Below are 26598 nucleotides of genomic sequence, written 5' to 3'. Positions count from 1 at the left end.
AATTCCGATAGGCTATATCCCAATAAAGTACATTTTGACGAATTTTGAATGTGTGAGTATCCGATTGACGTGAAATAGTGTATGTTGCAACCATCAATACACCAATATAAAATGAGTGTCATTGTATAAACCGAGAGCAGTTGTCAGTATTCGACGTATGACGTATTCTTGACACGTGTTTAATTTATCCCGTATTATTCCACACTCGAGATCCGTTGCCTGCTTCTCCACACCCGTTAGGTATTTTAGGCCCCATTATTTTTGAGTTCCCTGGTCCAAAATACTATTTTTTATTGATTCTATAATTCGGCGTGCATGTTGGTCAAACGCCGCTTCTATCCTTTATTATATTTTTACGATGAGTGGTTGCTTGATAGGTATTTGATCAAAATATAAAAACACATTGACAAAGCCGTGGCTTCTTGATCCACACGATTTGATATCGCAACCTATCAGTTTAGAGACGAGCATTTTTCCATTATTTCATTGTGGAAGACTAACACATTAATGCCTATATGTAGTTATTTGATTTATATAAACTATAATTGTTAAAAAAAATGTGTTAATATGTTGAGGCGCTACTGTGTTTTACAATAACCAAAAACATTAACGGCTTCGTTTTATTGGAATCGAAACCGCAGGAATGTGTATGGACATTATACTAAAACGATGATGTTAATTCTCAAGTCATGTGTTTTAAAAGAATAAGTTATACTTAATGAAGTATTTTTCAAGAATATTTTTTTGCAGTCATTCAATATTTTGAATCTTTCATTCGTTTGTATGGGGAATGGCCCCCACAAGGGGGAGGCTGACCGCTATTTTCCTATATTGATGTTTATATTTTAAAATAGGTAGGTAGGTGGTTGCGTGATGTAATTTTTTATTGTGTCATTATTTGATAACTCCATATTTCAATTGAATGTAAGTATAAAAATACACTAAATAGTAAATACCTACCCTTAATATTACCGTGAACACCATTTGGCAAACGCTACTGTAGAACATCACACTGTCTTTAACCTTGGCGATAGGTAGGGGGGCCGACAAATATCCTAGCCTTGGGGGCCGCTTTATGATGTGGAGGCCATGGTACGGGGTATAGATTAAAATAGTATTTGAATTTTAAGTGTGTATAATAAGAATACTTACTAATTTATTCATCGATTGTCTGTGTTATTAATGTTCTTAATTTGATTGAAATTCTGCTATCCTATACTGTAATAACTAGCATGGACGAAACCATGTGTTTTTGCGCCATGAGCAGTAAAACTAAATACTCCCCTTATTGAATACAACAGTTGTATATTTAATAGTGTTTTATACAAATATACCTACCTATAACACAACCATATTACGAACATATAAAGTTCAACAATGTTCAGTTACTATTAACAGATGTCTTGCATATAAAACATTAATTGACTAATAATTCCATCTCCAACCATACATAATATTATTATAGTAATGGTGCTTTCTTGAAGTATTTACATACACACTTACTATGTACACTTAGTTTAAAAATCCATTTTGCAAGCTTTTACATTCGTAAATGTTTTAATAACATCGGCTGTTGAGTGTGTTATTTTATTAATATTATTCCAAAGCTGGGTAGTTTTATTTTTTAATTGGAATAAAATTAAAACGATAAGCATTTTTATTAAAATATGAATAATAGTATTATTCATAAACCTTTTAATATAGCATACGTAGGTATTCAGTAGTATAGCGACTACATAATAAAAACGAAAAATATATATTTTAAAATATCGCTTATACACTCTGCGACAGTGGCATCTATCGGTGGAAAATCAATTTGACTTGCGGAAATACGAATGGGAAATCTTTCATAACTTTCAATTCCTATCATGAGATGGCTCTGTCGTGAGAAAATCCATTGGAATAATAATAAGGAAGATTTTTGTCTTATTAAATAAAAACATTTTTTTACATTATTATCACCTTTATTTAAAAATAATTACATTGTAAAATGACTAAGAACTACTAAAACTATTTATAAAAATATTCTTAATTATAAAATACTGATTATCAAATTGTTAAAACTTTAAAAGTAGGTGTATTTTATTGTGTAATTATTTACTAAACTTACATAATGTGTTATGGAAGTTTTAATGTTGAAAATTGTACGTTATGCAACATGAATAAATTGGTATGGAATGCCAAACAGACAACAAAAATTTATAAGATTAATTTACTAAATTTATGAAATCCGAAATAAAAAAAATACTTCAAATCAAAATTACATACTTACTTGGATTTTTTATAAAGGTATTGTCTTTACAAATGTTGAAGTTTGTACCAGTAATAAAAAAAGATTTTTGCGCTGTTTTGTGCAATATACCAGCTAGTGTTTTTTAGAATTGATAATTACTTACTATGCAATGTTTTTTTGTTATACCGTGATGACTGCATGTTAGTTTGTTTAGAATAATAATGACGGTGGTAATTACGTGAATTAAAACAAAATACAAATAAAACACTGTAAAAATTTAAATGACGAAGAAAAATCTCGTTAAAAACGGTTATTTGATTTTATTTTTCAGTATTTAGAGTATCACTGTTCGATATTCTTTATCCTACAATTCTCGACGTTTTGGTCTCGTTGCCGAGGCCATTCTCAAGAGATAAGTCTTTGTAAAATACTATTGCAATACACTATAATCTAAATGATGGTTTTGATAAAAAATATCTACGATGTTGGGAACATTACATCATAAGGAATTTTGAAGAATATTTTATTTGATTCTTTCTTTCCAACTTTGTACCAGGTGAGTTCAACTATTGGTAGCAGTTCTCTGTAGATTAATCTCCAGTTGTCGTTGGCGAAATCAAGAGCTATTTTACCTGAAACGAATAAATTTGTTTTAAAGAAATTTATTTTATCATGGCGCAAGTTTTCTATTAACTAAAATAAAAATATATTGTTATTTATTATAAAGATAGTACACCTAAAGACACAAATTGAATTATGGGCAGGTAGATCGATCGACTGCTTAGTATTGGCCGGGAATGGGACGACTGGACTCCGGACAATTGGACGCCGCACTGTCGTAGACACGTATACAGAACGTAGACGAGGTATTTTAATCAGTTTCTATCTACTACTTAGTAGTTTTAATTCATTTTACTCTTAACATAATGTATTCTTTATTGCGGATTGAGAATTACCATGCCTAAGGCTTTATATACAATACAAAACTCTTTTTTCGTTGGAACTTAAACATATGCACGATTAAATCATTATTCACGTCTGCATATTTACATTCTAACCAACTATTAAATCATAATATAATCATTTAAATATAAATAATAATAATAAATATATTTTTTTAAAGTATCTAACGTCTATTTATTTTAGAATTCCGTGGCGTCCAGATGTCCCGGTGCCAAATTGTCCTAGACCCGTATTGACCTTACCAAACTGATTTCTGGATCAACCTTTCGCACGTTTTCTGGCGCTTAGGTACCATTAAATTAGATAATAGATTTGTCAAGAGATTGCCTCTTTTTAGAGCTACGTGTGTTTCACATGACCACTTAGATTTGTTGTTAGCATACCTACCCCCCATTATTTCTTTATTTTGCCGTTTCCCCCCTACCCATTATTATATTATGTACCACTCCATACCACATTGTATTTATGTACTAATAATGTATTGTACTGTTGGAAACATTACTTATTTTTATATATAAAAGGTTACAAAGGTAGGTACAGGTTGTATTTTGCCAATATGCTCAGAATTTGACGTGCCTCTATATTTACAATATTTCAGTAGATAATAATCATTAATCTGGACGTGTCCACTGTTTATCGTTCGGAGATAAATGAAATTTTCTATAATTCAATTTCCCCGCAATGATAGTAATATATATTTATTTAAATATAAATTATGTACCTACACATGATAAACGTAAATACCATTTTTAAAATTGTACATAATAATAGTGGCTATACGTTTACGTCACTGGCTATAATGGACATGCCTCATTGTGAATGTTACCAAAATGTTGGACATGTCCTTATTTGAAAGTCACCCCATTTTAAAAGCTTTTTTTTCAATATGCAATTAACTTGGCTGTTCTTAAAATTCAACCAGATGTGTGTATACCTACTTACATGATGGTATTCCGCTAATAATTCATTTTAGGTATAATAATATAATGGCAGTCGCGAAGGGTGGAGGTAGGCTGTTAAGATTCAACGCAAATAGTATAAATACTAAATTTTGTCAGTCATACTTAATTATTTTTATTTAACTAACAATATAATTTGCAGATGGTGCTGGTTAGTTTTAAAATATCAATTAAACCCTGCCTGAAACAAACCATAATAGTTTAGGTATACTATGGGTGATCCGACAAGAATAGTACATACTTTTTTCAGTCATACTTATTTGTTTTCGTTGAATTAAGAATACATATTTATATATGGTGTTGGTTAGTTTTTTAAAATTCATTAAGCCCTGTTCAACCAAACCATAATCGATAAATTTATTCCTCTATCTATAAAATATCTAAAATTATGTATGTTTTAATGGCATACTTTTAGATATTTTATAGATAAACGAATATTTTTTAGTCTTTATGTCTTGGATTAGGCAAGATTTAATTGAATTTTAAAATTCTAATGAATTCAAGCTCTGTACTATTCCATTTAGGTCGTTTTTTGTGACCCGGGTTTCGCCTTTCGGCATCTTCAGGCGCCCCTGTACACTCACCAAAGGTAAACACACACTGACAACGAACACTCTTAACTCTAGCTTATATAATAAATCAATACAATAAAGTAGGTAAAAACTCCTTTACCTACCTATCAAGTCAGTAAAAAACCTAATTAGTAAAAACCCTATATTATTAATAACAATACACTCGATAGCATATTATAATTATATATGGTTTATTATTATGGTCATACGAAAAATTCTTACTTAAGTCTTCGTTATCTTGGAATACCGCTGGTAGATATACTTTCATGTTACCAACTTCAGGTCTCATGAAAAACTTGTTAATTTTGATGTAAGTTTTTCCATCTTTCTTGACCTGAGGAGTACCGCCAATCTTCCAAGTCCATGTGACATCACCTAATAAAAAGAGTTTAAATCAATACTATTTAATAATTCAATTCAACTATTTTCTTGAACCGATTACCCACAATTGTCATTGGGCCCGTAAATTTATGTAATACTCCGTTTACGCGTGCATGGATTTACTGCTGATAGTACGTATTATCGAGGCCATAACAAGAAAATAGACGTACCTAAAAACACATATTGTTATGCAAGTTGCAAGATTGCATGCATGAATCAGAAAAGTTCGGAAGTTTCTAAATTTTCATCTGACAGATATTGTCGATCTGCGCCTGCGCAGTAGAACCATGGTAGCGAACCTACCGGCAAAAATATCAACTACACCACGGAGAGACTTATTTTGAGGTTAATCGATATTTACGGCCTGTCAAATAGTACCATAGAATGACAACATCGTGTCTCGCTTACTCTTGGATTGGAGAGACATTCAGCACTTTTACGTGTACACAGTTATTGTCACGATAGTTTAAAATACACACTATTGCTGCCAGTAAATCCATGCACGTGTACATGTGCTATAAGTGTTAACCGCTTTAATTAATTTTGGAATATCATCCCGACTACGTTAATTTCTCTTATTTTAATGAGTTGACCATTTACTAAACGGAGGCTTACAAAAAGAACAAGGTTGAAAAACACAGTCATATAACATAAGAGGTTTCTTATATATGTTTTTATTGTATAGCAATATAATATGTATTATGTATTCGAGAGAATTTATTGAGAGTAATGAGTTTCTCAATACAACATTGATATAATCACATCGATTGAGTTCATGGGCAAATCACTGGCATACTTGTCATAATATGAATATTAATATAGAGCGTGTTCGTTTTCTGCTAATTATTATGTTTAATAAATAACGTAACGCACGAGTGATTTAATATAATATAATATTTAGTTTGTGGTAAGAAACAGGTTTTCAATTTAAAATTAAAATTTTATAAACATATTTTCACCGGAAATTTAATATTTTAGTTATGGTCGCACGGAACACCTGTGTTCAGCCACCGGTGTGTCGAGCGGCTGCATTTAAACATATAAATGAATGGGCGCGTTCAGACGGAGACACACGAGTGTCGCGTTCATTTATATGTTCTGTCCAACAAGAAGATTTAGGCACAAGCCAAAGGCGCTGTCATCGACTAACTGGGAGGAGCTTGTTAGTTTGTAATGAAAGTGCGGTTAAAAATGGGAGGAGCTTGATGTTCACAGTTTTATCACGTAGCCAAGAAGTTCTTGTTGGACAGTAAACGCGGCATCTCGACACACGGTGGCTGGACACTATGAAGCTACTTCATGATACTCGGATGTGACTCACTGCAGATTATATAGCTGGCCGGCGCGACCGAGAACTGCGCGTACACACCTACCAGCGCTCGAAATGTAAAATTTTACGAACCGGAGCGCTCGATAATTTTACAAAAATATTAACATAGTTATCTAGTGTATTTTCCAAAAAAAAAAGTGTATTTGATTTTTTTGTTATATGGCCAATCTAAAACGGTCAAATTATTTTTTCCACGAGACGGAGCGATAATTTTGGGTATTTTATGAACCGGAATGGCGCTCCGGTCCATTTCGAGCCCTGCCGCTTACTGTCTTACTCCGCCTTGTCACTTTTCCCAAGAATCCTCGCTCGCCCCGGTTACATTTTCTATACAAAGATATTTTGTGCTTTGATTCTAGTGACGAACACCCGGCCTGCAACTATAACTTTATTAATCTGAAGTAAGTTGCTGACCTACGACTTATCTACCTATGTCCGCCCGGCTAAGATAATTAGCATCTTCAAGGTCAACCGGGACGGAGTGACAATATTTAGTACCTACATAATATATACATTTCAACACAGATTATAAAAAAATATGATTACTACACAATACATAACGTTTGTTACACGTTTTTTATACTCCTAGCGGTCCTATATGATTGGTGGTATTTTATATGCGTTTTATAATACCAGGAACTATTTTATATAATCGGATATTTTATTTTGTAAAATGTCCGTATGAAATGGCTCGTAAGTGAAGACGCCGTTGTAAAGTATTTTTCCTTCTTTTGGTCTCCTCAATTTTATTCTCTCTTTCCTCTCTATCAATCTCCAACCAGTCTTACATGGAACAAGCTCCAAGATACCCTCATAGCTGAGATATGTATAAATATGTACGTTTATTTAATTAATCGTTCACTTGTATGTAGGCCCACAAGTTTTCTAGCCCTTTCCACGGGGTCAACAACCTTCGCTAGTGGCTTGCACATATTTTTAATATATCAAGATCATCCGAATTTCCGATTTTGGTAATAAAAAATATTATATTATTTTATCTATTGTGTTTGAAGTTTTTAGATGATGTCACTCGCTTCATAAACGAATAGACGCATATAATCCATTATATGAGGTTAAATGTAAATAATTACAAAATAAAAAGAGCTTTTTATATACGTTTTTAAATTTTCGGTACTGTTCGGTTAAAGCGGATACAGCGGAAAACGCATTTTGAAAATAGCCGATAAACTGGATTATTTGTTAGGTTAACCTAACCAAACCTAACCTAACCTAACCTAACCCAACCTAACCTAACCTAAACTAACCCAAACTAACAAATAATCCAGTTTATCGGCTATTTTCAAAATGCGTTTTCCGCTGTATCCGCTTTAACCGAACAGTACCAAATTTTCTGTTGAATTATTATGCTCAATATGCTCAAACTTGTACTTGATATGAAGTAAATAAAAAACAAACAAACAAACAAATATAGAATACTGAAATGTCATTTTGACATTTCATTTTGATTTCCATAGTAACGCACGTATATATTAATAGTTTAGTTGCTAGGACCACTAGGACCGCTAGGCTATATGATTGATAATGATCATCTTACTCATCGTGTTGTTAAAGTAGCCCTTCGTTTTGAAGACTAGGGCGTTGAGCCGGCCCTCAGCATGGAAATCGCCATCGATGTAAAGCCGCTTCGCAGAAAGGTCAATTTCCAAATCGAAGCTTTCTTCTAAGATATTCGCTCTACGATGAAAAAAAATGAACACATACGTATAATTATTTTTAAAATACATACCTGTGCTATTTATAGTAGTAGATTACTTAAATATTAAGGTTCTAGTGTGGACAGCTGGTGACGGTAATTAAAAAAAATCCATTAAAAGTGGGAAAAATAAATTAAAAACAATTCGATATAATTAAAGAAGATTTTACGGTTATTAGAGAATTAATTGCATTTTAATTTTTATAAAAAATCCATGTTTTTAAAATAAATAAAAGATACAGTAATCTATTTATTTTTTTCGAGAAAAGTAACCATATTTTAACCTGAACATAAGCATGAAACATATTTATCTTTGAATTAAAAAATAATAATGTTTTGTATAGGGTACGTATGATTAATTGAAACACTTTTAAATGTATTTTTTTTTATTAAATTGTATTAAATCAAACTATTTTGGCAATATTCATCTAAATCTAACAGTGGTAAAAAAATTGTTTGATATCTAGGATAAAATTGTATTCATATTTTTTTAAATTAACTACTAAAACGAGACAAATATGCATTTAAGTTATTTTTTATTGTATACAAAGCAATAATGAAGCATTATTTTGTGTTGTGTTGGGTACTAGCTTTCAAATAAGTACAAAACAAATAATTCATACGTTTGGAAACGTTTAGAAACATAAATATTGGAACGGATAGTATTCAAATTTTCATCAATATGTACTCAAAACAGTGAATACTGACGTTATTTTGAGCCCCACTTAGTATAATTTGTTTCTTATGAAGATTTTCAGAACAGAAAGTACATTTTATCATTCTGAAATATTATTATGTAGGTAAGGTATTGAATAATAAAATAATTAATACAACAAAATATATTGTACAATGGAATATATTATTTTATATTATCTGTAAAATCAAAATATTTCTTTTACCTGACATCGTGTACTGTAGCACTCGTGAATCCATAAACCCGAATGTTGTTGACCACAGCCCTACTTGTTATCTGAAAAAAATAAAATAAAATATAGCATTTTGATAGACACTAGCGAAAGATATTGAATGTATGTAAGACGTGTAAATATTTTTTTATCTAGGCATAGAAAACACAGATAAGAATTAATTATTATAGTACATATTATAATGTTTGTATGTATGATCTGGTTATGTCACAATAAATATTAAAACAAATGATTGCCCTCTTAAGTGAACATCCTTCACTTAATTTTCATGGTAATCCAGTATTGTTTTTTTTACGAAGTTAGTGAGAAACATAACCGGTGTAAGGTGTAAAGTGAGGTTGACATAAATACTGCGTGGTTTTATAATATTGTAACTTCATTTTGAAATTTTATATTATACAATTTTTTAGTCGTGTCTTAAGGGGGGACATGCTCAGCGTACGTCAAAATGGAGCTTTTATGCTATTTTCAAAGCATGATCCTGGACATTCCTTAAACGTTATAGATAATCTATGTACATAATTTTGAAGCCTTATTATCCTTTATATTTATTTTAAACATGTGATGACTGCATAAAGTATTTTTATTACATAATATAGTATTCTTTTAAACCTCTAATGTTATAGAATATAGTCATATTTCAGTACGTTCATGTGAAGTGGTGTTAGGATTTTTTATATTTTTTAATTTTTAAAAGCATTTATAAAACCATTAGTAAAATTTATGTCGACATTATTATAGTGAAATATTTACAATAAAAAAATATATTGATAATCTCTGTGATCCCAAATTTAATAAGAATTAGGCATTTTATTATTCAAAAAATGGGCAAGATTTACACATTTAAAGATACTTTAAAAGATACTGATTATAAGCTATGTTTTTGACCATTCAAATTTGATAAACATTCTACGAATAATGTTTGCTTTAAATTAATTGTTGACCTAAGAATAAGGTAGCATTTTTTTGAAATACGTCATATCTATTGGCATTTCCCAGTGGCTAAGCTACAATATACGGCCGTAGCCATAAATTGACAAACGATAAATGAAGTAGGGAGTAAGATCATGGTAACGCGCGTGTTTAAAAATGTACCGTTTTTAAAAAAAAAAACGGTTAAGTTAGGTTAGGTTATTATTATTTTATGTAATAAAAATACTTTATGCAGTCATCACATGTTTAAAATAAATATAAAGGATAAGTAGGCTTCAAAATTATGTAAATAGATTATCTACAACGTTTAAGGAAGGTCCAGGATCATGCTTTGAAAATAGCATAAAAGCTCCATTTTGACGTACGCTGAGCATGTGGGCCGTTAACGTAAGTATCAGAAATTACAACCAGCCTACTTAGTTATATGGGAGCTTGAATGTTGGTTCGGTAGTTAATTACAGTTACCTTACGTAACCACGTAAAAACTTTTGCACAATGTATTAAATAATGGCTAATGTATTAAATTGTAATATTGTTTTAATCTATTCTGAATTCAGAAATTTATATTTGTTCCCAGAATGGATGATTTTACACCTCTATGTTAGTATTTTTATTGTTTATAATTACTAATGATCTATTATAAGGTTTTGACGATTTTTTATAAGAATATCGAGTGTATTATTATTGATAAGGTAAGGGGTTTTTTACAAACGCTTCAACTATTCATAATTTGTTAGTTATAATTGTTTTATATTTTACCCTAGACTTAATAGGTAAGTGGTAAATTTTTACCTAATTTATTGTATTGATTTGTTATGTAAGTTAGAGTTGATAGTATTCGGTATCAGTGTTTATTTACTCTTTTGGTGAGTGTACACAGTGCCTGAAGATGTCGAAAGGCGAAACTCGGGTCACAAAAAAACGACTTGAATGGAATAGTACAAAACTTAAATCCATTAGAATTCAGACATTTATTGTCATTATATTATGTGAATATGGAACACAGAAATAGCTAGTAATTTTAATTGAGTATTTGAACTTTATTATATTTTTTAAATTATTCATTAATTAATGGAACAATAAAGTGTGTAAGTAATAGAAAGAAATACATAATTAATAAACATGTAAGATCAATGGCTCCATTTCTACATTTGATTTTTATTTATCAGACATTTTAATAACTGTACGTAGATAAATAAACATTCTCTTTCTAATTGAGAAAATACACAAGGACCATTGACATAGTATTATGTAACCACATATTATTACCTATTTACTCTGAATGAAAACCATTACTCAACCACCTTCGATCTTTAGAGGTTCATGTGAGTCTCCACAGAGTGAAGGTTGAAATAATAGATTTTTTTACGAGAAATGGATGTTAACCACTTGCTCAACCTATTAGGTCCTTACTCTGACTCCAAACTCAAATTGAAAAACAATTTGTGTATTTGCCAGAATTAGGATTTGAACCTGGGTCTCATGATATTATAAAACGATGCTTAAGTGTTTAATAAAAATTTAGAGCCTTGTTTAAATTAATATAATTAGTTTTTCCTTTAATTTGTTATTCCATTGCATCTAAAAGGATTTTATTAGTGTGATTTGTATAGTGTGGCGGTTTGCTGTTAGCACACGTCTAAATTAACTGAATCAGTTAAATTTGATGTGAACTAATCATGTTCACAAAATATTTGTAAAAAAAGCAACGAGAATTGAAAAGGAAAAATTTGGAGATAAAATCTGTCATTAAAACATGTTGGAATAATTATAAGTGTCCTTGTATTATTTTATTAATGATCGATTTATTATCTATAATACTTTCTTTTTCCATAAAATGTTATCCTCAATCAAGTGATAAATTTCTTAAATCATTTTTAGATAGATGCTGGACTAATTTTATAGTATTGCTGTATTTAAAGGCTTATTATAATATTATGTAAAAAAAAAAAACAACGCGATATAATTGGTACACATATTGTTCAAAGATGTTAAATGAAATTATTAAAACATACACTCGTCTGGTCTTGCATGATAATTTAACAACTTCACGTCATTGTCTAAAAAAATACTGAAGTAAAATCCTTGACACGTCGAGACTGTAAGAATTATATTTTTCAATGTAACCTATACACAATTATTCTTGTAGCTGTTTAAAATGTAAATCGAAAATACTGAACTTGAGTAATAATTCACACTGTTGATTGTAAGTAAATAAAACTACATACTATATAGATGCAACATACTTGGTTTCTTTTGTACTCCAATATAAGTTCTTTCTCGTAGTAAGGGTCCATGGGGCCCAAGCCAACTTCAGGATATCCATCTGCTAATTTTGGGAGAGCTGCCTGGATGCTCTCCTGTAGGCAGTCGTTTAAATCAGGACTATCTCGTTTACATATCTGGAACCTTTCACCTGAAACAATTAAACAATTCAAAATTGTGAAATATATTCAGAAGAATGAATAAATATCTTCACATTATTTATTTTAATACGAACGAAGTTGTAAACAAAAAATATCAATAACATATACGTTTAATATAATAAACTTATACAGAGTGACAAGTCATTCTTAATTAAAATAGTAGTAGTATGTTTTGGCGGATATTTGATTTTAAGTAGAGCATTTCTACAAAATTATGTTTATACTATGGCTTATGGGAATAAGGCTCTAGCCTGGGGCCCCGGCGTGGCAGGTCGACCAGTTAAGTGAGATAAACACACAATACAAATTTTCCTTTAATATTAAAACAAAGTCGCCTGCGGCGCTATTTAACAGGTAAATTTGTATTTTATAATTACTTCTGTATTTTATGACTAACACAAATGACTACTTATTCAACATGGCGAAGGGTCGCATGTTACTTGGCTATCACAAAAGGAAGTGACGATCAGTGCTTCATAATATAATGCTGAGTGAAACACTAATGTAAAATATTACACTGCCCTTAACATCAGCGATAGGTTGGGGGTCCACCAAACACCGTGGCTTGGGATGTGGGGGTAAGGGTAGTAGAATGCGCTAGGCTATTAAAACAAGAATAAAGAAACAAATAGACATTGAATAAATTCCACGAGAATATAATTATGAACTGTGAAATATGTGATTTTTTGAGGGCCCGCGCAGGAGAAGGATTAGTTTTGCCTAGACAATAATTTGCCAATTTGTGATATATCACTGCCAGTTTTCAAACTTGATAGTAGATCACAGTCTCCTTGCAGTTGGACATGCCTGATTTAGGTAAATGTCGAATTAAAAAAAATACCAAAAGTAATATAAAAAAACAGTATTTTGAACGTTTAAAAAAAAAATACTGCGCACCTAGTACCAACTTAGGTACCTACACATTATTAACAAAAATATTGTTGTTGCCCAATATTCGAATGAATACACTATTTGACAATCAATTGAATTCAAACTTATTACAACGTCTTATTAGCTCGCATTCTTGTTTGTCCGGTGGTTGTTTGTCCAGTACAAATCTTACAATCGATTTTTAACTAACTTCCCGACCTGCTTGGCATTTGAAACTTTTAGAATATATCAGAACACGATGCCAATGCATTTTTTTAAACTTTTAGCCATCTTTAAGTAGAATTGAATTCATTTTCAGTTAATTCTGTTTTGTATGGAAAGTTATTTCAGAAAAATCCGTAAAAAGTAAAAGACTATTATTGGTTGCTAAGGAGGTGGTCCTAGCAACTAAATAATTAATATATATACGTGCGTTACTATGGAAATCAAAATGAAATATCAAAATGACATTTCAGTATTCTATATTATTTGTTTGTTTGTTTTTGATTTACTTCATATCAAGTACAAGTTTGAGCATATTGAGCATAATAATTCAACAGAAAATGTAAAAACATTGTATATAAAAAGTCCTTTTTATCTTGTAATTATTTATTCAAATATAGTGAATGGAATTTATTGTACCTATTTAGTAATACTCGGATATCATATTCTTGGTCAATAATATATATTATATGATTTTTAATTGTTTTACAGTGATATTTATAGAAAACGTGCAGGTTATAATCAAGAAGAATAGCTTTATAAAACCTTTGGAAATCGCCTAGAAAAAATAAATATTTTAGCATTATATTAATTATTTTTTCTTCAATAAAAATATGCATGAATTCATTACAACTATTATCAATAATAATTAATTCTATCACGATATGTATTATCTTTATTGTTATGAAAATATTAATATCTAAGAAATTTTACAATTAATCTAATCATTCTAGTCTTTTTTTATGTTGAATTCATTTGATTTTAGATATATAATTAATTAGCAAAAACATGCTGTAAATAAGGTGTGTTTTAAATACAAGTTCTATTGAAGTTATGAATATTGATTTATTGTTAAATATTTTTTTTGTTAATTACATATATAATATCGTCTCTGTTCTGGCAAAACACATTAACTGGAGAATACTAGTTTTGAGTAATTTGACTTTGAAGTTGTTAAAATGTTTGAAATGGTCTATCATGTGAGTTTATTAAGTAATCGTAAAAAGGATGACTTTAAAATAAAGACTGTTTATTTATTAAGAGGGTTTCCAGGCGGTAAAGTTTGAAATAAGGAAAATTTTGGTATAACTAACTCGATATGTCATTTTTTAGAATTAGTGTCTTCTGACAGAACAGTGACGATATATTATTATATGAGAGATTTTATTTAAAAAATGCCATTTGATCTTATACTCAATTGGCTTAAATATTTATTTTCTCTGTAGTTGAGATAATGAATTTTCATTCGTTATTTCATAATTGTATTATTCACCACATTTTATTCAAATAAAAAACGTTTATTTTTGTAAGTAACTGTGTATTTGTGAAAGTTTAAGCTTAAAATTTTAAATTGTAATAATAATCGTGAGACCATTAATTAGAAGCTCTTTAAAAAGATAAAAACAGCTGTGTTTCAACATTTTGTTTTAATCATCCTTGGAAGATATAATTATTTATCAAAATAGGGAATTACCTTAATTACGTATATTAAAATAAACAATAAAATAATCTTGCAACGTTTTTTGAATAATGACAAAAAATATAAATTTGAAATATTGGGGCCATGCCAAGTGGATGGTTTTACGGTTACTTAGCACCCGAGCGGCTAACTATTCAAAAAAAAACATTTACTATATATGTATGTATATTATAATATAATATATTTAACTGTATAAAGTGACTCTTATATTAAAATATAATCTACATATTATGACGTGTACCGAAGAAAAGAGATGCTTACCAAATGGTGGCAAATCGAAGAATTAAGGCAACATCATGTATTATATTTTTAAATACATTATATTAATTTTATTTATCAGCTTAATATATTCGATCTATGAATCATCATAGTTGTACATAAACATACCGAAAAGTATTCTCTCAAAGTCTTAATAAAACGGGTTAGTATCCATACACAACAGAGACATAAAAAGTTAAGTACATTTTCCATTTTCCATTGAGCCATTTTCCTTTCTTTTTCCTTCATATTGAAAATAAAATTATACTTATATGAATTGGTGGCAGGGCGGTAATTTTGAATTGGTATACGGGTGATAAACACCCTTGACACGACCCTGCCTGATTAGTAGGCTAAAAGTAGTAATAGTATATTAGTATATATGACTAAAAGCAACAAACCCTATCACACAATGCGGTATTTCATAATAGTTTTACCGACATAATAAATATGTAAGTAAATGTTGATGAAACTAGTATTAGTATAGGTACATATATAAGTAGGTATAATAGTTTGTATAAGTAGTTGAAAAATTATAATGAATTGCAGAATTTCAAGAAAATTATAAGCAATTATATAACTCTTCTAGTTGTTACAATTAGCAATGATTACACAGTAGTTAGTATAATTATTGTAGCACGCATGCATATGAATATAATAATATTATGAGACTACTATTTGGTGTTCAATTTCCAATATAAAAAGGCACAATCAGAAGAAGATTACATTTATAATAATGCCCATTAACGTCACTTATTGTTTGTTGGCATCCGGACGTTTCATATCATTAAGAAACGTCCGGAAGTCAGCATGTTATTATTAAAGTTTTTTTCCAGTCAGAAAAATATTAGTGTTGACACAATTAGGTCTCACTATTTAAAAAAAATCATAGATGTATTTACTTAGGTATTAAGTGAGTAAAGATTATCTTTTAATGAAATGATGGACCTTGTGTAAATGTATGTAATAGTTAAGAAGTCGGCAGGTATTTTCTTCGAGTGCCGAATATTTGATTTTCTAACCTTCGATAACTTCAATATGACCCTTTGTATAACTTTATATTGTTCAGTGGCAGGCTAACGTACTCTCGGGACCTAGACGATGACCGATTTCGAGGCCCTTACGTGTGATACAAATTAAACTAACCAAGTTTTAGTAAAAAAATACACTTATGTAAATTCAATATACCTACATTATATACGTAAAACATCAAATTATGATCTGTTTAAGATTTCGGAATAATTTTCTGTTAAGTAAGCATTTCCTGCGCTACGCGGAAAACCTCTAGTCGGTGGTAACTGTAAATTTTAGCAACATTTAGAGAAAATATAATATGGTATACTTCACCAAATATTTTTTGTCTTTCAACTCCCACTAGCAGGAAAAATATACATAAAAAAGTCTCATGCAGATTTTTTGCGGTTAAGGCACCCGTCATATATGCACAGCCGTGGATATGCATGGCCGCTTTCCATGACGCTTTAAACGTGTCTGAAAGAAGCGATTTTAAGTGCTCATTCCGTCCCGAGACGGAGCCGCACGGGACTGATGCTGCAACCATGCACCGTAGTGCTTAAAGAAGAAAGTTAAGAAAGATTTTTTTTTTGTTTTCTGGACTGGCTCTGCTGTCCACTGACGTTAAGCGCCCTGTGTACCCGCATACTGAGTGTCACGAATTGAAATGGATGAGTCTACAGAGGAGTCGGGACTATCCAGCTCCTCATACGAAGCTGCAAATTTCTCGGCGAACTGAGACATTTCCTTTGACATACTTATCATAATTTGATGAAATAATAGATATTGCTTTACAAGATGTTATATTTTTATCAGAGTAAGGTGAGCAGATGAGGTAGGTATTTCTAGTTAAGTATTCAATAAAACATGACATACATATTTAAATTTGTGTACAGGGTATAATATTTTGGATACATTTATATTATAGAGTAGTTATAACTCATTTTTATGTTCTCCAAATTTTGAAAATAATATGTTAAAACTATGTATTATTTAAAAAAAAACGCCTTTATTCTTACAATACTGTAAACACTGTCTTTAGACACAGGTAATTTTAGTAAATTTTAAACCATTTTGAAGTTTTGTTTTAAACTTGCTTGAAAATTAAAGCTTATACCATTTTTTTCATTTTAAAAAACATCCTACGGTAAATTCGCTCTCGTGCCAAGCAGTACCAACGCCTGGTCATAATAATCATTATGGATGACTGTGTAAGAAGCAAAATAGGTATATATTTAATTAAATTCTCGATTCTGGTAATATTAGCAACGAGCAGAGTGTTTATAATATTGCATGAAGAATATATCTTAATGATTAAAACGCTATTTACAAACAGATACTATCTGTTACTAATTAATTATGCAAATCTTATGCAAGGAAGTAATTATTATAATTTTTGTAAACGAAAAACTTTGACCGTGATATATTTAACATATTATATTGCACACATTCGCTACAAAAACCAAGGGATTTCAAAATTATAACACAAAAATTTATTATTTTATTGGATTAAATACTAGCTGACTAACTATTGCAATTTTACAACATACAATAGCCACGGTTCCTGTCTGTTCATATTGTAGTTATTGCTCATGCGTTGAAATGTCGAATGGATTTAAAAGCTTTTTACAGTAAACGATTATTTTATCATCTTTGAATACGAAGAACATATTGTTTCGAAAATATTCATTTACCATATGCATCAAAGAATAAGCACTATAATCGGGTCTAGGACGATTTGGCGCCGGGACAACTAGACGCCACGCAATTCAAAATTAAATAGACGTTAGGTACTTATATGTACTTTAAAAAATATATATTTAATATACTTTTTTATTTTGTATAAAGCCTTAGGCATGGTAATTCTCAATCTGCAAAAAAAACATTATGTTAAGAGTAATATGAATTAAAACTACTAAGTAGTATATAGAAACTGATTAAAATTCCTCGTCTACGTTCTGTATACGTGTCTACGACAGTGCGGCGTCCAATTGTCCCATTCTCCTATAATCGGAACTTGCAATTTAATGCAGCAGTCTGACTATAGAGGCCTTGAGAAAAACATATCCAGATCATAATTATATAGGAGAATTAGTACATATTATCTACCAGTGACATGCGGTGACTTTTGGTTCTAGGGGTAGTTTAAAAAATACATATACACCTAACATTTGCTACAAATAATATCTACCCAAATTTAGGATTGTAACTAAACAATTAAAAGTCAGCGGAATGTCAATAAAGAAATATGTTGTTTGTTATAAGATAGATAGTTAACATATTTACGTACCTAATATTTATAATACAGAACATGAAGCAAAAGTCTAAATATACAAATAATTATTACTGCATACTTAGTAATGTATCTAATATTTTTGGGGATGCTCTGCATCATCTTTGGCATATCCGGAAATTTGTACGTAAACAGTTCACCGCCGGACACTTATTCGTGCGCCGCAGTATGTGAAACATGAGTTCGTGTAACATTTAATAAAATGACGAGTTCATTCACCATGGGGTATATTTATACGTATGCTACAACATGTGGAGATGTCTTTACTAGGTTAGATTAGGTTAGGTTAGGGTTAATCTAATTGGAACAGTGCTATTTGCAAACTATCGCCGCATTTTGTAAGATACGTACGAATGTATTCCACGGTGAAATGTTCAACGAAGAACTCGTCATTTGATAAAATGTTATACGAACTCATGTTTCACGTACTGCGGCGCACGAATACGTGTCCCACGATGAGCTGCATACGTACAACTTACATGACATTGTAACCCATCTTTGGACCACACGGCACTGCTATCTACTTATTACAAACGTATGATATTAATTATTCCTAGGGAAAAGGTCATATTAGTTAAATAAACAACAATTTTGTTTTTTATACTAATTGTTATTTCTACAGCATTAAAGAAATCAGTTTCGTCGTTAGAATCGATGGAAAATGATCGAGGTAACCAAACAAAATGGTAAATTTGATTTATTCACGTGAAAAACTACCTATAATAAGAATAAAAATTGCATTTTTATGAATTAATTAATTACCTACAGTATAAGATGAGTTAAATTGATAATATTGGAAATGGACAGTTTCAGACAAAATAATTGAGAATTTTGGCATAATCACATTAACTCTCAAATCATCTTAAAATATGATTAGTCATTCTGTTATTATTGTTATGGTTTCAATGTTCAGTGACTCACGTATTACACTGATTGGTTGTCTCGGACGCCGTGAAATGGAATAGTTTAAAAAATACTGTTTTATGTAATAATAAAACACTATACTACCATCTCCAATAAATATGTATAACAGCATCATTAGATTTCCTTATGGATTCATTACTTTCTGCTTCAACATTAGCTCTTACTTCCCAACTTGTCAGGAGAAAGTAATTCTTGTAATACATTTAATAATGTTATACCTACTTACTGCAAACTATTCACTAAATCTGTATCATAAACTTAGCAGATACATGCAAAAACGTGCATGCTAAAATGTGACACTTAATTGATATTATTGCAATGAAATAAAACTGCCATTTAATGTTTTCTAAAAAAAAGATGTCTGCCGTTTACGCTCCAAGGCCTTCATAATGTAGCTAAAGGCTATTTTTAATATTATGTTTTTAAATATAATTTAAAAGTGTAACTTATAGTGGCCTATTTGGTAGAGTGACCGTGTATAACGCCGCGCGTTTGATAGCGGGGCAGTAAAAGATAAATATAGGTCGTTTTTTCAAAGTGTATTTTGATTCAGTACAAGGATGGAATTTGTTTATCGAATGGTTGTCAAACATTATTCGTAAAATAAAAAGTCTATTCATATAACATTCACTATAATAGATAATTTATATTTTTAATTTGTTAGACTGTGGAATGGTTGTAAGCTTATTCACTGACGCCATAATATGGTGTATGCGCTGGGTTCAATTACACACTGAATTATCTGAACGTGTATCTACAACTGATTTGAATACACAATCTATAGATTTAAAGTCACAGTGTCCATTACTGTGGGCGCTTTTCTAATGGTGAAAAATAAATATGTATAAAAAACTACTGAAATCTTTGTGTTTCGGATTAATAATAAAATTGAACATGGTTGTGATTTTTTTTGAGTAACAATATTTTTAATGTACCTAGCCGTAAATTGGAAGATACCATTTTGTTTTTTAAGACTACGCCAGACTGTCTGTAGACAGAGCTCTTAGTTCAGAACATTAAAATTTCGGTTTCTGATTCTATTCAACATTAAATAAAAATAATTACAAGATAAAAATAACTTTTTATATACCACGTTTTTAAATTTTCTGTTGAATCATATAAACTTGACAATCCCATGTATTAATAAATACTTTTTTTGTACTTGATAGAAATACTGAATAAATATAGAATACTGAAATGTCATTTTGACATTTCATATTGATTTCCGTAGTAACGCACGTATATATTAATAATTTACAAACAAGAATACGAGCTAATAATAACGTGGTAATAATAAAAAAGAACACTAGTTCTGGGTCAGTTCCATTTCTTAAAAAAAACGATATAATTACCTACTTACCTCGTTATATATATATATATATATATATATAATGAATATTGTATTAATTTAATAAATATGTAATATCCTTACAGGGTAGAAATATGTAGATATTTAACTAAATTATTAAAAAGAAAAAAAAGCAATGGAACACCGAAAACTTTTTTAATAAGCCCGGTTCAAAGTTTAAAAAAAATGTAATGATTAGTTTCAGTTTCAGTTCAGGTTGTAAAATAATGAAGGGGTTTTAAGAAGACTGCAGTGTTCATTAAATTTCTAGTCTAGCTTTGATCCCATTACGCTTTGACAGTAGGGTTTCAAATTTCAATTTCAAATTCAAATTTATTTATTTTACATATAATGATCATAACAAATTATAAATTTAAAGCGTTCATGACATGATATAAAATAAGTGTTCAGAATTTCAAAAATAAAAATACAGAGAAATGTGAGTTAATAATACAATAAGAAATAAAATAAAATAACAAAAATAAAAGTAGATGGAAGCACACAGAGTGAACTTTAATATACCGTATCTTGAAAACTTATAAAACAACGTCTACCTAAATTCACCCTCACGTAAGTGGAATATATCAATATCCGAAACGATTTCATTAAATATGGCTATTGCCCTCCCAATTGGCATTACTAATGGCAGGTTAGTTCTGCACCTTGGGAGAACAAACAACGGATGTCCTCGATTCTTAAGGTAATTTTCAGAGACACACCAGCCAACACCACCAAGAATGGCAGAGTTCACATTTACAATAGCATATAGCCTTCGGAGTTATTTTTCAGTCTGATTATTAGCGATCTAAATTTTTAGGGGTTTGTCTACACGTGTTTTAAATTGTGTCTCTACGTGTGATATATATCATATTTTGTTGTCTTCAAGAATAATTTCAGAATATATGTACCTACCTAATCACTTCAAACAATATGTTGCACTGGAGTATAACAATATTGTCTGTTTCAAACAGATAAGCCTTCAAATATTTTCTCACCGTTGACATTGTCAGGAGATTAAGAAAAATGTAGCGTAGTCATAGGAAAGATGAATACGTAAAAGTATCACTCGAGATCCATATCCAAACCTTGATGCTTCTGCTAATTTATATATATATATACGTACCTACTGTCAAAGTAGTCATGGTAACTAACAGCGTTAGTCTGGGACGGAATGACCTGACAGGACACCGAAAGGAATTAATACCGGTAATACCACAGAACAGATAATAAATAGAATTTCGATAGGCTATATACATACATAGTACATTTTGAAGCAGTTTTGAATGTGTGAGTGTCCTACAAACATGAACCACGCATTATAGACGTGCAATACTGTGTGTAATACACCAATATTAAATGAGCGTCAATGCATAAACCGAGATGTTATCAGTTACCAGTATTAAAAGTATGATGTATTCTTGACATATATTTAAATTTAACGCGTATTCTTCCTTACTCGAGATCGGTTGTCTGCTTCTCCTTACCCGTTAGGTATGGTTTCCATTATTTATGAGTTCCCTGGGTAATATCAAATGATTTTTCTTTTATAAATATATTTATTTCAAGTAGTAAACAACAGGTGTATAGATTATAATGATGACATCACAGAAACATACGCTGATCGTGATCAGTGTCGCTAGATTTCAAAATCAGCCAAGTCCATAATAGATGAATAGGAGAAAAACAGCTTTTTGTTTTCTCAAATACACAGTCACAAGGTTGAAAGTATAGAATATTTAAAATTAATAAATTCCACATTTTGATAATGCAAGAAATGTTAGAAAGCAGTAGTTTTTCAGCAATTCACAAAAAAGTCAAAAATACCTAAAGGTGGACTTGACTGATTTTGAAAATGTAGCGACACTAATTTTTTTAAATTCTTCTCGGTTTGTCGTGTGGGTTTAATTATTTAATATAATTAGAGGATTCATACAATTTCATGTCAAAACCACGTGACCACATCTGGCGGTCGTCCAAATGAATACAATTTGATCAGACCACATGCATGTAATACACGTTTTTTATACCTATATGAATAATACATAAATTATTATTTCGATTGCAATCGAAAAAAAACATACGAAATCGGATTATTGGGCAATATGCATTTTGGGCATTTCGATTTTTAACGTAATACAGTGAATTGATATGCCGTGATATCGCAATAGTGTAAATATTATAAAATAAACAGTTTGTTTTTTATTACTACCTGCTTGCTACGTAGGCAGAACATTGTATACATATAATAAAATTAACATGATTTGGCATTTTATCGAATATCCTATATTATACTATATTTTGTTAACAAGGTCATCTCATATTTAAGTAAACTTTAAATGTCAAATTACAAATTATTATTGAATGTATTTAAGTGGAACAAGTAGTAAAAAACAAAAAAATTGGCAACGAGGCCAGACAGTAAAGTTGTCAGTAATTAGTTACTATGATTTTAAAAAACCAAAGTATTTGCCAATTAAATTAAAACGAAATAGGTAGTAGATATGTAAGAAATTGTAAGTATCGATTTGAACCAATATGCAGATTATCCCAATAGCAGTGGTGAAGGTAGGAGGTAGGCTGTGGAGATCCTGTTTGAAACCTGATTTAAATTTAAGTATTATGTACTTATGTGTTGATGGGAAAACTGCGGCAGACTAAACTTTCATACATAAGTTTAGATATTTTATAGATATAAGATTTTTTTTATCTATGATGGTTATGGTTTAGGCAGTGTTTAATTTAATTATAAAAACTAACCAACACCGTCTGCAACAATTTGTAATCTTAGTTCAATGAAAATAAATAAGTATGACTGAATTTTGTCGGATCTCCAAAGCCTACTTCCACCCTTCGCCACTTCCCAATAGTATGTAATTGTAATGAGTCTAGTCTGGATTTTGATTTATAAAAAATATTGTATTAATTAAAAGTCATTATGTCAATACTATTTATAATATTTTTTTTAACTGTTAATCCTTGGTAGAAGGCCATAGTATTTTTATTAAATTAACAGAATTATGTGTTTTTATATGAGGTAAGTTTCTCTTCCGCTTTAAATTATTTAATAAATAAACACTATATTAGTTTGTTAGGACATTTAATCACCAGTATTAATATATTTATAAAAAATTGGATTAAGTACTATAAAAATGGGTTGTGATATTAATGTGATATGATGTTATATATGTTTGAAAAAAGAATAATTTAACTAATTATTGTATTAAACCGTAGACTAAGAAAATAATTATTGTCTTTGGTCCACCAAAGATTAACCACCGATAATAATTATTGAATGCAGACGAAAAAGGTTGTTCCTTTAATACAATATTTTTTAGTATTCTCGTATTATAATTATTTATGGTTGCTGAAATATTTAGAAGTCGATAAAAAGAACACGTAATTCGCTTTAAAATTGAAATATTCAAAACAATCTATATTATTAAATGTTATTTGTGGTGAAAACCTTGTAAATTAATATACTTTTTTTTAATATCATAGTGGTAACTGATGTTATTCAATATCACAGTAAACAGGTAGTTATTTTTTTTTTAAATAAACCTGTCTGTATACGCCTAAAATTATTTTATAGATACAATCTTTTTTTATATATATCTATATACCGGAGTATATAAATATGAAATTGAAAATATGTACTGTTAATAGTTGAAATCGTGATATCTTTTTTTAAACATCACTATGTAAACGAAAAATAGTAGGGAACCAACTTAAGAACTTACCAGTAACTAAAAATAATATATAGGAATCTTTCAACAAAATTGCAATGGCACGAATTGTGTACTTGATTTTTTTTCTTTTCCATGTGCATAATAAAAGAGGTTTAATTTGTATGCATATAAATATTTTAAAATTCATTCATTCACTTCACTGGCAAAATTTATTTTTATTCCTATGTATTAAAATTAAAAATAAACCCACTGTATGATAATAGTGTTAATACGTATACACACATTGAAATGGTGAGTATAGTTTTATTCTTGTCTGAGTCTGATGTTGATAAAACTTTTCTTATTAAACAGTATTATCCCAAAGATGCTATATTGTAAAACGACACTTACCCGGATCAATTGTTTCGACAGCTGCGAAGCAAAGACATATTGCGGCTGGCACAACATAGTAATATAACCTATTCATTTTTTATTATTGAATTTACGCAATACAAAAACTGTAAACCAGTTTCCCTTTCGCACGTTATCGCTCTACGATTGCTCACAACTGAATGGCGAAACTGTAGGCGGTTAAGTATTTATAATATTACATGAATTTTGAATTATAACATAATGTTATATGATTATCTACCTATGTAATTTTATTGTACAAAGCCGTATTTTTATTTTTTATGACTATTATCATATGTCAGATTATTTCATGTGTTCATTCGAACACGGAAAATCGCACGTGCTGTTATATCCCTCAAGGAGGAAGGCAAAGGAAACAGGTGGCTTGGGTTGACAGGAACCTGATGTGGTTTGATGGTGTTATCCTTCCTTCGTCTCCTTCCTTCGTCTCCTTTCTAAATACTGGACTTCTGTGCAACTCCTGGGTAGTATTCACAGATGTTACGTTTAAGGACGTCGTTTTGAAGGTAATAATTGTCAGGTGATTTACCTTCAAGAATGTATTTAGACTAGATGGCGAGAAGATTATCGGGAAACAATAAGCTTTCACGAAAGTTACAACATGAAAGTTTATTTAACGGAAATGCAAGTACATAATATAGCGGACATACGCGTTCCAAAGATTTAAAAATAATAGACAAGGGCGCGAGGTGCGTATCCATTTTTATACAATTTTGATGATAACATTTTAATTACCTAGTTTATTGATGTCTTGTGTGTGAGGTCCGGCGTAGGTTCATAGTCGAATGACCGTCTGACGCCCTTATACTTTGTGTTTATCAAGTTAGAATGTTATTCTGTAGGTACTGCATTATAGTACATAGCTATTGTTTATTCACCCTTATAAACTTGCAAAGTTTGGTAGGCATAACATAGTAGTATAACAGTGCGACCAGATTCGCAAGCGCATTATAGAAAATGTTACTTAGCCCCTACTATTGAAAAGAATTAATGATTACTGTGACACTGCAAAGTATTGGTATTGATCAGCGTGTTTCACTGCAAATAAAGTTTGGTAACCATCGGCGTATTTTCAGGTAGGTGGATGCTGAAAGCACTGTCATATAATTTAAAGCATCCCTTGCGAAAATTTTGCTTATCCGATAAACCAATGATTTTCACAATTTCTAATGTTTCCTTTCCATTGAGAATAACTTTTAAAATTTTGTATGATTCGAAATTACTGGATTTATAAATGATTTTTATTTAAGTATATTCACTACTGACGACTTAGTTTTATTAGGTTAATTAATGCACATGTGTGTGTTAAATATATTATAAGTAAGTAAAAGTTATGTTGGAAAGACTTTATTTTTTCATCTAACTTTAATTAAGTTAAAAAAAAACTAATTTTATGAGATACTTATATTATAATATATTTATATACGTACCTCTAAATTCTTCACAATTTGTCATATGAAATACGTGTTTGATTATTGTAAGCCATCGATTACGCTTAAAAAGCTCATGTTATGTTTAACACATTTTATTTGTTGGTTCACATTAAAATTGAACACCACTAAAATGAAAAAAATGTACTTATTTGTGAAGGCAGTGGGAGTGGATTCGAATCCCGCATGTGGCATAATATTTCAAAATGTTGTTTACTCGATGCG

General features: G+C 30.2%; 1 protein-coding gene across 1 annotated transcript; it reads right to left on the bottom strand.

Annotated features, from left to right (window-relative positions):
• Window positions 1–1949: 1949 nt before the first annotated feature.
• On the bottom strand, window positions 1950–25088 carry LOC147072443 (putative beta-carotene-binding protein). The gene is made up of 6 exons (XM_085946516.1): window positions 24923–25088; window positions 12258–12427; window positions 9052–9122; window positions 7994–8133; window positions 4950–5102; window positions 1950–2865 (listed from the first exon to the last, which is right to left on the bottom strand). The coding sequence occupies exons 1-6, from the start codon at window positions 24996–24998 to the stop codon at window positions 2711–2713; spliced, it is 765 nt and encodes a 254-aa protein (XP_085802642.1). The 5' UTR covers window positions 24999–25088; the 3' UTR covers window positions 1950–2710.
• Between the last annotated feature and the right edge of the window lie 1510 nt (window positions 25089–26598).

Source organism: Rhyacophila brunnea, unplaced genomic scaffold, assembly GCF_057557595.1.
Source record: "Rhyacophila brunnea isolate RB1 unplaced genomic scaffold, BYU_Rbru_1.0 scaffold_2, whole genome shotgun sequence".
NCBI classification, from domain to species: Eukaryota; Metazoa; Arthropoda; class Insecta; order Trichoptera; family Rhyacophilidae; genus Rhyacophila; species Rhyacophila brunnea.
Note: the sequence above shows the minus strand (reverse complement) of the source record. Positions and strands in the feature narration are given on the sequence as shown.

Bases quoted from the DNA above. Each gene is read 5' to 3' on its own strand.
- LOC147072443 (XM_085946516.1), bottom strand. From the start codon at position 24,998: ATGAATAGGTTATATTACTATGTTGTGCCAGCCGCAATATGTCTTTGC. The intron at 5,103-7,993 runs GTAAGATGATCA...TCTTTTTATTAG, and splicing joins CTACTTTAACAACACGATGA to GTGATGTCACATGGACTTGG. The intron at 2,866-4,949 runs GTAAGAATTTTT...TATTCGTTTCAG, and splicing joins CCAAGATAACGAAGACTTAA to GTAAAATAGCTCTTGATTTC.